General features: G+C 37.6%; 1 protein-coding gene across 3 annotated transcripts in view; it reads right to left on the reverse strand.

The window, feature by feature from the left end:
* Positions 1-13,191, reverse strand: part of NAALADL2 (N-acetylated alpha-linked acidic dipeptidase like 2) — a 1,546,902-nt gene that overhangs the window by 1,110,227 nt on the left and 423,484 nt on the right. The window contains exon 1 of one of the 3 annotated variants that reach the window (XM_027540650.1): positions 7,774-12,220. The exons of the other annotated variants lie outside the window; for them this stretch is intronic. Coding sequence (XP_027396451.1) covers positions 7,774-7,816 — 43 coding nt within the window. The 5' untranslated portion in view covers positions 7,817-12,220. Of the gene's footprint in view, positions 1-7,773; positions 12,221-13,191 lie in introns of those variants that run through there. 3 annotated transcript variants of the gene reach the window in all.

A 13,191-nucleotide genomic window follows, 5' to 3' on the forward strand; every position in this document is an offset into this window, starting at 1 on the left:
ATCTTTTTTGTTTTCAGTAAGAGTGGAAACCAAAGCAAGTAAACATGGATAGATACAATTCTATGTTTATCTCTCTCTGTTCGTTTGCCAGGAAAAAGTTTCTTTCTTCTGCTATTTATTCTGGCCAGAATCAGTTCACATTAGATCTCTTCTGTGAAAGAAGAGGAATTCTGTCTATGAATTCCTAGATTTCTCTATAAATTCCCAGATATGTGTCTGTGGTTATAGCGATACCATGAACTGGCAAGACCAGAAGCAACTTCCTCCTTTTGTGGCAAAGTATAATTCTTGATCTCCGAAATCTACCACTAAGAAATGTGGATGTGATGAAAATTCGCTCAAGCTTTATCAATAGTTTAAGAAAACATAGGCTCTGGAGAAGGGAATGGCAACCCACTCCAGCATTCCTGCCTGGAGAATCCCCATGGACAGAGAAGAGTAGCCTGGTGCCTACAGTTCATGGGGTCGCAAAGAGTTAGACACGAGTGAGCGACTAAGCACAAGAACACATAGGACTTGTCTGTGACTGTATTAAAGGTCCATACACAAAGAGGAAATAAAGCACAGTGACCCTTCAATCCTCTCTGCTTCTCATGCCCTGTTTGCAAAGGAAATCACTTTTGAGAAACCGAAAAAATCACTGAGATGAAATGATTTCAAAACTATAAACAATTATTGAAGTGAATCATTCACCAAGGTCTGAAGTCACATGGCAAAGTTGATCATGTTGTTTAATAGGTGTTCATGTACATCTTTTGCATGTTTATATGAATTGTATTAAATTCAATAGCTGACTTTTCAAAACAATTCTCTTTCAAGCTCTTTTATTAGACAAGATTTTACACCAATTCTCTACCTCACTCTCAATTTTTTAGTGCACAATATACAACTTGCATTACATTGATCAGAGATTTAAAGAGGACAGGTGAATTTCAGTATAATTTTTCAGCATAAATATAATAACATTTATAAATGTGCCTTCCAAAGTGTTCAACTGTGGAGATGGTTAAACATATCAATAGAACAATAAAATAGCCCTGTTAAATAAAAATATTTACCCATACTCTTACTGAAGACTTTAGAAGCTCAAAGGATCAGCTGAAGTTCAATGCCCTTTTATGTGTTTTGAACCTAATCACATTTTATTCACAATCTTATCAGCATCTCATTTTTTCCTCACTGATGTATCAAGTGTAATGCGCTCCAATAATGTCAAGTACATGCTTGGTTAATAACCCTCCCCCCAAAAAAGCTGTGATACAAAGAAATTTGGCTTACTGTACTACTCAATTAGCTAAATTTGTCTAAACTCTTTCCAAAATCTAGAGAACAGGCATAGAATGGAATAATTACATGGTGTTTATACATGTATAATCATCAGATTATTACTGCACGCTTAGTTTCATTTCTTTAAGAAAAAGAAAGTAGATTCAAAGACAGCTCCAGCCTTTTAAATATAAGGAACACATTTTAATTGCATTATTAATAATAATGTTTAAATAATCAAGTCATCCTGTAGGTGTATATCACCTTTTCTTCAAGAAGGTTTTATAGTAACTTTAATAGAAACTTAAAATGTTTCCCTTTAAAACAATTTCAGTGCCATAAAATATCATTTAAATCAAGGGGATTAAACTTCGCATTTCAGATCATTTCAGTCTAAGAACAAACTAAATTTCAGAGTGTCTGAGTATTGGCTTTTCCCCAACAGCAGGTCTTAACTGAGTTCTACATTATTAATTGTTTTTATTATGTTTCATTCAAATATGTCACTTGCTGTTTTATTTCTAAGAAGGTAAAGATCCTATTTCCATTTAGAAAGACAAGAGAAAAGAGCTTCTCGGTGCAGTTATGCCAACTTCCTTGTTGTTGTTTAGTCACTAAGTCATGTCCAACTCTTTAAGACCCCATGGACTTCATAGCCTGCCAGGCTCCACTGTCCACGGAATTTCTCAGGCAAGAATACTGGATTGGGTTGCCATTTCCTTCTACAGGGGATCTTCCAGACCCAGATACTGAACCCACATCCCCTGCATTGGCAGGCAGATAGATTGTTTACCACTGAGCCACCAAGGAAGCCCCGTTAACTTCCTTAACTATTTCTTATATCTGACTTTGGAGTTCATATTCTAATCTTCTTTGCCTGTCCCAAGGGTTCTTTGCCTTGTACTTCGGAAAAATCCCCAAGCCATACATTTTTGCCTACACACTTTGGTCAGACTCACCTGGGATTTCATGCTTTGACATTCTCTACAATTTTATTTCCTCCAGTTATGCTTGATTTCGTCCTTAGATTATAAGACCTCTCCAGCAGAACTTCTGGACGTTTCAACTCCAAAATGTCCTGTTACCTCAATATCTAAATTTCAATTTCACAGTGTCTCAAGTCTACCAGCCTCTCACTCAGAGCAACTGAAAGCTTCCTCCAGGAATGCAAAGGGTTAAACAAGAGCTCTATGCACTTGTCATCACTGAAAATGCTATTAAAATTCGAGTGGGTTGGAAGGAAGATTCACAAACTGGTGAGTTCTCTTTGGGGTTTTAAAAAGATTTCAAAGCACTCACAGGCATGGTTTATGATGATGAATGTGAGATACTTTTCCCACCACAGAAAGTAAACAGACACACCAAACCAGTCTAACTGGTTGGGGTATACACTACTGCTGCCCTTGGGCTGCAACCTAGAAACACAGACAGAAGCACAGACACTAAGGCATCTTCCCACCTGGATTTTTTTCTTATACTAGCCAGATACAAAAAGTATAATTTCTAAAGAAATGGGTGAATCACGGAGAAACATTTTTTGCATGTGCTTATGGAATTTCAAGCCAATTCCTCCTTGTGATGAAAGTTAATATATGTCTCAAGAGCCTAAGTTACTTTTATGTAGTCAAGAGAATACCCAAGACTGGATGCCTGGATGGAGCAAACATTTCAAAGCCAGGCTGAATACTGGATGGTGATTTACAGGTCATACCACAAAGGCTAAAAGATGTCAATATGGAAAGCATTTTTAAGCCTAAATTTCCTTCTCTAAAAAGTAAATACTCCTAGAAAACAATGTGCCAAATCCCTCCATCAAATTATAGGATTTAGGCAGCTAGGGTGGAGACTTGGGTTCTGGCAACTGCTTCTGAGGAACTGAGAACAATTTTTGTACCTTCAAAGGATCTCTGTTCCTCTACAAAGTAAAAATTTTGGACTTAAGATCCTCTATACTCCCTCTCTACCTTGAAAATATTAATATTCTACAGATTTATTTACCCTGGTTCTGACAGCCAGATTCTCCCTCAGAGGGTTGGTGGAAGAACTCTCTGCTGACAGCTACCTATAACTGGCCTTGCATTTGAAAGGGTCTAGCCAAACTTCTGAACTTAGAAACATCTTTTCCACAGAGTTCTAGTCTTTTGTAGCCTTTAGAATAGGGGGTTCTTAACCTAGAGAACAAAGAACTGAGGTAGGAAGAAGGACTTTAATTAGAGGGTGTTCAAAAACATCCAAGCAGCTGATAAGCAGGCAGTTTGAGAGAAAAGGTTATGTTAAGTAGTTCAAAGGAAACTCCATTCAAAGAGATCCCCTCTCACAAGGTTGTTCTGGCACTGAACTCAAGAGATTTCTGTTATTCAAATAATTCCAAGGATAAATCATATCCTTTACAAAGGGCTTACCTGGTAGCTCAGTGGTGAAGAATCTGCCTGACAATGCAGCCCACATGGGTTCCATCCCTGGGTTGGAAAGATCCCCTGGAAAAAGAAATGGCAACCCACTCCAGTATTCTTGCTGAGAATCCAATGGATACAGGAGCCTGGCAGGCTACATACAGTCCAAGGAGTTGCAAAAGAGCTGGACACGACTGAGTGACTAAACAACAACAATCCTTTACAAAGAGGTAGGTGGCCTTGGACATGTTTGACCAAGGAAAAGGAGAAGAAAAACAAGACCTTGGGGCTGAAGTCCTGAGGTAGGAGGAAGTCAGGAGATGAGGAACACAGCTGAGCCTTGAGAGATTATTCCCCCCACCCACCATTTTTTTTAAACAATTCTGACTACGGTCTGCCTTACCTGTTAATGAGAAGTCTGGGAGAAGCAGAAAATACCTCTACTTCCTGAGAGAGACTAGGCTAGGGTCCCTTACATGCTCAAGGATACCCTTTGGAGAAATCTTGTATGTGTGCGTGTTAGTAGCTTAGTTGTGTCTGACTCTTTGAGAACCTCATGGACTGTAGCCCTCCAGGATCTTCTGTCTATGGAATTCTCCAGCCAAGAATACTGGAGTTGGTAGCCATCCCCATCTCCCCAGGATCTTCCAGACCCAGGGATTGAACCTGGGTCTCCTACATTGCAAGAAACCTTATCCTAAGTCAATTTCCAGATAACTCCCTGCCAAGACCGGACTTGCCACCATCCTGTCACCTCAGCCATGGCCATTCACTACTGTCACAGACTGACAATATGCCACTCAGTGGTACATGTGCTTACAGATATTATGTAAGGAAATCCTCCTTCCTTTCCTTAGCAAATAACGATGAAAAAAAAGCACTCATCCCTATTCCTGATGCCATATTATTTGTACATTTTATTTATATTTTCAAAAATTAGAAAACATTTTTTAGTATTCTCTTCTACCCAAGATAATTCTATTTAACGAATCCAGAGAATATTATGGACCTTCATGTATGAAGGTTTTACACAATTGTCTGTTAACTTTCTCACTGAGGCTAAAAGGGAGAGATTGCTTCTTAGGTTAGAAAAGATAATTGAAATCTGTTCACATTAAGCCAAAGATAACTTTGGAAGGATTTCACTGTCATTCAGGAAAAGATAGGTTCCCAATATCATTGGAAACATTAAATGTTGATAGCTTATGGGCTCTTAATCAGGGCATAATCTACCAGCAACTTGGGTATAATAATGGTCAGAGGCCTACAGGATATGGTGCTAAAATGAATAATCCTTGACAATGTCTATGGCTAGCCCTTCAAGGTGTGACTAGAGATGGCCCAGTGAGTCTAGATAATCTAGATACATACAGGGGCCTTAGAAAACCATTATTCAAAACACGTGATGGAGTTCTAATGATAATCTATCGTTTATTAAGTACTTATTATCTTCATAGCCAAAACACTTAAATCATCTATAGGCTAAATGTACAAAACATCCGAATATAGTCATTTCTGTTAGAGAATACTTATTTGTGAGCAGAGCTGATTATAAGCAGTATTATTTTAGAGAACTTCAGAATCTTTATAAATGCTATTAAGTCAAAAGAAAAATTAAACAACATTTCAAAATGCATTTTTCATTTACTTTGGTAATTTTAAAACTCAAGCTCAGATATAAGACTGATTATGGGGCAGGAGGAGAAGGGGATGCCAGAGGATGAGATGGCTAGATGGCATCACCGACTCGATGGACATGAGTTTGGGTGGACTCTGGGAGTTGGTGATGGACAGGGAGGCCTGGCGTGCTGCGATTCATGGGGTCGCAAAGGGTTGGACATCACTGAGTGACTGAACTGAACTAAACTGATTGCACAGAAAATAGAATGCTGTTAGAGCAATCCATAAGTGAAGACTCCTGGATATATCTTGGTTTGTTTTATAAGATATTAGACAACCTTAGCAAAATCTCTTACCTTTACACACACAAATAAAGGTAAAAAATAACTCCTACTGTGTTTTCCTTTATAATTAAAACAAGATCCAGAAGTAATTTCAAACTAACTGAAGCATCTTGTTTCTCATTAATTCTCACTGATTAATAGGTTCACTGAATAATCTTAAGGCAAATATGTCTGGAATGGAAGCATTTCAACACTCCAAGAAGAGAAATCTGAACTATTTGTAGACCTATCAAGGATGCATTTCAACTCAGATAAGATCAGAGGAGAACACATTCCTTATTGAAAAATTTAAGCAGAGTGCACAAAGGAAAATACCCCAGGATAGAATTGATCTCACAAGTATTCCCCAGCTACAGAAGCTTTATGAATCAAGGCACACTGTTTTCTAACTCAAACCATGACATTCAAATTATTTACCATAGCTCTTATTTTAAATTTTATGCATGCTCTTCTGATTTGTGCTAATAATTGATTTTGAAAATAATTGGAAAAATCAATATATAGGAGGAAGAGAAATTCACCCTTCCCAAATGGAATGTATTACCAGACTCATAACAGATATAAAAGGGTGAGGGAAAAAGAGGCAAAAAACCCCACAAAACAACAGACAATCTATGTACATTCTGGGACTCTAAAATAAGAAGCAAATATTATCCTGATCCTGACACAAAGAGGGATGATGAGGGGACAGGAAAGCTGCCAGGGTACTCCTCAGTTTATTTCAATCCTGAACACAGACACAGATGATGTACAAGACAGGCTAAGATGGGCTATTCTGGGGGTTCCCAAACAGTCCTACACATCTGACACAAAATTATTATTATACGAACAACTCTAACAACCTAGATGCTTCCTATATACTTTCCCATGGAAAAACATTACAGAAACAGTTAAGGCATATGTTATAATCACATATATTTTATCCATAAAACACAAATTATTTCATAGGCTTATACTAAATGATTCTTTTACCTTGCTGCTTTTCTTCAATAGAAAGCATTAAATAACTTTTAAAATTACTCTACATTAAAGGTACTTTTTAATAGCATTTTACACAGTGTTTCAATTTTTTTTTTTTTTTTAGGAAATACACAGAAATAGAAATACAATTCTGGGATTTTTAAGCAAAGTAAGTAGAGAAAGGATTAATGAAAATACAGAAGAAAAAAAAAAAAAAAACAGGTATTCTGGAAGATTATTTACCTCTATAAAAATGGATGATACATGTTTATGACCAAGCATGTCTATGATGGTCTTGTTATCCTCAGATGTTTTACATTTCACAGATATAATTATGTTTTTGGTTACGTACACATAAAGGAAAACAGTGGTTTGAGTATTCTCTTGCTGGTAAGCTTCAGAAGAACATATTTAAGGAAATAAAAATGTCATCATCAAGGAGACTTCTTTAAAAAGACCTTGATCAAAATGTCACTAGTAAAGGTGGTAAATAATTAACAAGAGAGTAGACGACTAGAAATCATGGCAACAAATATGCCTTCTGCACTTTTTTTTTTTAAAGAAACGTTCTCACTCAAAAAAGTAGAAAGTGTGAGGCAACTTGTATTTGTTTCTATCAACAAGCCTAGCCACAGTAGCCTGGTCAAGCCAATGTCAATAAAGCCAGTCCCTTTAAAGGACAAAGGTATCTGATAAAGTAAGACTTCTAAAACCACTCTCCCCAACCAGACACTGCCCTCTGAGACTTGTTTTTTACCTTAAAAAAGTGGTAATATTAATTACAAGGACACTTGGCTGGTAAGTCCCAGAGATGGTAAAATTTGATTACAAATAAAAATCTCACAGGCAAGGACAAAAATCAATGTTCTGTCAATACTGGGAAAAGTTTCACATGAAAATGGACTGGAAGTAGGTTGTACCATTCTCCAGCATTATAGCTCAAGTAAGATACGGTTTTCCCTGCTCCACCAAATTTGTGTTTCTGCGTAGGTTGAGTAGTTGAGAAAAACGGACGAGACAGCTGCTTCTTCAGAAACAATCCCCACTTCTTTCACCACCCTCAAAGCACACCTTGAAACGCAGCAGAGGTGCATGCACACACACCACACATACACACACACACACACACTCTGTAATGGACACCACTTACACATCTGATTGCAACCATTTCAGAGGCTGTTGGCACTTACCTTGCAAAGCAGTATTAGGTAAACTTGCTTCATTCTCTCCCATTTTACTACTTCTGTTTAAAGGGGGCCAAGCAGTTTCAGCTGTGTCAGTTACCCTGCAAGCCTGGTGACCTTCTGACTTTCCCCTGTAGTAATGTAACAGTATACTACCTGCTTTCTTCTGTGAATAATTACCATTCTGCTTCCTGAGTTACCTGGGCTTGCAAGACCTGTTTTACTGTGAAGTGAGATCATATCCTTTGATCCAATGGACTGCTATTAGTGTGTGCTTCACAAAACGTGGCTTTGTTTCAACTTTGGTGTTAACTTTTAATTCCCTACTTTCGCTTTAGTCCCGAAACTTATCAATACTTCCTGCCAAAAGAGTGTCTGTACTACCACCGTGGCATGGAGGAGAGCCAGAGTTTTGTTTGTTTTTTAGTGTTCCCAATCTGCTTATTTTATAGAAATAAAGTAAAATTTAATGTGAATTTTGCAATGTCCATTAAAAAAATATGGGAAAATAAGGAACACCATGGGAATTAGTTATGCGTAGGCTTTGGAGTAGCTCTAGTTCTAGCTGTGCAACTATAACGAGGAATATAGCTTCCTTGAAGTCAGTTTCCTCAACTGTAAAATGGGGAAAATGCAAAATATCAATTTCAGGAAATAATTATAAAACTGAAAGCAGTAATGTATGGCTGTGCTAAACATTGCAAATGGTGGATAATAAACACAACAAGCAACATTTTTCCTCCTCCTTCGTTTCCTCTTCTTCCTTTTCCTCGTACACCCTGTTCCTTCCCTCCCTTCACCCTTCTCTTGTCCCCCTCCTTCTGAACAGAAAGAATGCAGAACCACAGCTCTGATGTCACTGTGTTCTGACATCAGCTGTTACTTATTAACGGAGAAACCTTAAAGAAATGAGTCCATCCAATCTTACAGTGCCTCAAGGTCCTCACTGGTAAAAGAAGGATACTGATATTTACATTGCCTTTTCAACAAAAACATAGTATTAGGTTCAACTGTTCTGCCTCAAACAAAACACCCATCCCTAGCCAAGATGAGCAACACACCGGAGATTTATCTTTATTTGTTTACAAGAGAGGAAGTAGATGACAAAAATAAGTCAATTTATTTCATCTCTGTCTCCCATAAGACATCTAGAGTAAAAAACAATCTGTATTTCCTTCCTTTAGAATTCCTTGATTTTTCATCTTGGTCAGATTAGTTTAAAAAAAATCTCAGGCTCAAACATCTCCTAGTTTTTTTTTTAATTTTCAATGTAAAAATAATCTATCCATCATGTTTTCCAGCTTAGTAATGAAAAATGATTATATAAATTATATAAAAAACATAAACGGTAAATAAGTAGAATAGTTATTCTCAAAAGTTTCAGAATAAAAACAAACATCACACACACCCAAGTCCTCATCACAGTTAGTTCTTTCCTTCATTAACCTCTCCAGGTCTCAGTTTCTCCATCTGTAAAATGAGCTGACCATTTACTATCTAAGGCCCATTTTATCAACATGTCATAAACGTCAGATTTAAAATCCAGGTTGTGGTTTGTTCTAAAATAAAGCAGTCCTTTGCCTAGTACAATTGCATAGTGTAACACACACACCAAGCTCATACTTCACCAAAAGTGACCTGAAATTGAATATTTGACAATAAAACACTAAAATCATCACATTCTGACTTCCCCATAAGAAGAGAAATACATATATCAATCCTCATTCATTATGGGAAAAATGAAAATGTGAAACATACCTGCCCCAGGCACCTAGAATTAGTCAACAACAGGTATAAAGTACCAATTATCTACCAGCTGAATTATGGCATGCAGGAAGTTGTTATGAAAGTAGAACAGAGAACTCTTATTTTTTTAGCAGAGGTAAAACATAAAAATAAACAGAAACCTCCAAAGCTTTTGCAGCTGTACAGAAAGTAACACAAATACACATCCAGTTACACTGAAAGAGTTTCAATACTAATAAAGGGCCCTGAGTACATCCACTGTCTCTCTCTCCTGGGCCTTCTCTGCCTAGAAAAATTCTGCCTTCATCACCTCTTCTTTGCCTAACTAATCCACATGCAGGAATTCTTCAACCCAATTCTGGTTGAGGTCTCTTCTGTGTGCTTCCAGATCCCCCATAACAGCTCAAAACTTTTCATTCCACCATGGCTCTTATCACATTGTATTGTATGTACAGCTTAATTATTTCTGTCCTTAAAAGGTGTTATGTCAGAGAACCTTTTTGTGTTCATCACTACATTCCTAGCACCTGTCACAGTTCCTAGCACATACTATGCCTTCAACAAGTATTGTAAAGATGAACAAATTACTATCATCAAAAAGGGTGAAATAAAGGACCTCAAAGAAAAGAAGGGCAGAGATTAGCAAAGAAGATAATGGAAAATATCTAAGAGGGAAAAATGACAAATTAAATTTCAAAAATGTAAAGAGATGGGAGGAGAGAGTAGGTAGGTTTGTCTGCAAGAGCAAATAATTAAGAACTAGAAGGATAAAAGAGATGAGGACACTTAGGAAAATTTCTGGAAAAAAACAAAGAATCAAAGATAAAAGAAGTAAATGAAAGAGGAAAAAAAAGTGCATACATTAGTTTAAAACACACTCGTATGCATCAAAAACAAAAGGCATGACTGACGTTAAAATAGGTGCACTGAATGGTGAGAAAGAAACTAATATAATTATTAAAACTATCAAAATTTTCAGAATCTTTGAGAGAAATTTACTGGAATGAATGTGTCCTCTATATCAGGCGTCCCCAGTCCCTGTTAATTACTGGGCCGCGCAGCAGAAGGTGGGTGGTGACCACAAACAAAACTTCATCTGTGTTTACAAGTGCTCCCCATTGCTCACATTCCCCCTCCCCATTCATGGAAGAATTGTCCTATGCAAAATCAGTCCTTGGTGCCAAAAATGTTGGGGAACACTGCTCTATATGTATAGAAACTTTGCTATAAAAACTACTGTGTACATTTTTAAAAACAACTTAGGTGACATAATAAAAAACTAACACTTCCAACCATGTCACTTATCTGTATGTCCAGCATTGTATTCTAAAATGCTCCAAGAGAGAGTGAGCGAAAGAAAATGTTAAGCTATTCTCTGTCACTCATTTTGAAGGTTCTACCTGGAACTACAGATTTGGAAGAAACCAATGTTACAGGTTAAATTTTTTGTGTGTAGTTACTGAAGTGATTATTTAGTCCTGATTTTCCAGGGAAGATATATATGAACATTTGAAAGAAAAATTACAAAGAAGTTATTCAAAGTAATAAATGTTGACATTATATGCTATGGAACATGGTACTGTGTATGTAAAGTGTTGCAATATTTGGAATAATTACACAGAGATGTTACTTATTTTCTCAGTAAATTGTATAACACAAGTAGAACAACAACTTGGTCAAAAGCATAGGTATCCATGGAGAGCAAAGGTTAGAGAGAAAAGGATTAGAACCTCTCAAAATTGCAATCCTGCAAACTATCATAGGAAGGAAATTCCAGGCTCAGCAAGCAGGGTGGATTTTTGAGATTATAGTTCCAAGAACTAGGTAGATGTGCTTGCAAGGTATAAGAATATGTTCCCTCAAATATGCTCTCTAAAATATGGATTATTTTGAACAAAAGACACCTGAGAATGAGCAGACTCAAGAAAAGCTCTTTACTTCCCCCTTACTCTCTAAAAATAAGAGTATACATTCCCCCTTTTGTAAGGGAAACTTACATTTATACAGGAAATTTTTCATTTGTAAAAGTGTCTTCCTACCAGGAAGAAAACCAGCGGAGACAACTCTTATCACCAGAAAACTCATCTGCATAAAATACAACCCTTATTTATCACATATTGTTGGTTGGTTGCAGCCAAGAATTCCTGGGGTGATTCTGACGCTCATATTTTTGAGTTCTAGGAGCAAGATAGCTAGGTAAGCAGAGGGAGGGGGTGGGGAAGAGTACCTTCTATAGGAGAACAATGGGTAATGATAAACAAGATTTCCTAATGTTGGGGTGTGCTGGTCTAACATATTTTACCCCATCTTTTCTGGATTTGGGTATTACCATCCACCCAGTTGCCCTAGATGAAACTTTAGGGTTTATCCTTACTACTTACCTCTCCCATCCCCCAAATAGTCACTAAGTTCTATCAATAACACTGAAATCCACCTCCTTAACTTTCTATTTCCTTTAAGTGAGGCCATTGTCATGTCTTGCCAAGATAGGTACTCCCTACAAATGAATTCTTCCTCTCCTCCCATCCACCCTTTCTATATCCGCCACGATCTTCCTGAAACACAGCCATCCCACTTCCCTGCTCACATATGTCCACTGCCCCTTGTCATGCGTGCACGCTTAGTCGCTTAGTCCCGTCCAAGTCTGTGGCCCTTTGAACTCTAGCCCACCAGGCTCCTCTGTCCATGAGATTCTTTTTCAGGCAAGAATACTGGAGTGGGTTGCCATTTCCTCCTTCAGAGGATCTTCCTGACCCAGGAACTGAAACTGTATCTCCTGTATCTCCTACATCGCAGGCAGCTTCTTTACTTGCTAACCCATTGGAGGAGCCCAATCAATAATGTCACTCTTTATCATCATAATTTTTCATTCTCATAGTCTTAACTGTCCAGTAACATGCAATTCATTTAAATCAGGCTTCTCTGATATCCCCCAATATACTTGAAACTGTAATTCTAAATAGCTGAATACACAATATATACATATGTGCCTCTCTATATATGTGACATAAAATAATGTCGGTCAAGAAAATTAAGGCCTACTCAGTGTTTTGTACAGAGAAGGCAGTGGCACCCTACTCCAGTACTCTTGCCTGGACAATCCCATGGACGGAGGAGCCTGGTGGGCTGCAGTCCATGGGGTCGCTAAAAGTCGGACACGACTGAGCGACTTCACTTTTACTTTTCACTTTCATGCATTGGAGAAGGAAATGGCAACCCACTCCAGTGTTCTTGCCTGGAGAATCCCAGGGACTGAGAAGCCTGGTAGGCTGCAGTCCATGCAGTCGCACAGAGTTGGACACGACTGAAGCGACTTAGCAGCAGCGGCAGCAGTGTTTTGTATTAGGATTGACTGGTGGACAAAAGTATTCTTTTAATACTACTATAACTAAATGTTTATTTCTCTATCATTTTATTTCATACAATTGCATACAGACTCTTAAGAGAATTAATACTGATTGAGAACAAAGAAAGTAACTATCTCCTTCAGTAGTAAGAAGCATCCATTAACAAGGAAACAAGATAAGCTATAATTAATAGGAAGGAGAATATTATCATTTTAATGATCTTTCCACTATAGTGTTATTAAACAAAGAAGCCAAGGAACTATATAAATTATATGCTAATACACACACACACACAACAGGTTGCTTAACAGCTACTTATGGTTTATAAGTT

This window comes from Bos indicus x Bos taurus, chromosome 1, assembly GCF_003369695.1.
Source record: "Bos indicus x Bos taurus breed Angus x Brahman F1 hybrid chromosome 1, Bos_hybrid_MaternalHap_v2.0, whole genome shotgun sequence".
NCBI lineage: Eukaryota > Metazoa > Chordata > Mammalia > Artiodactyla > Bovidae > Bos > Bos indicus x Bos taurus.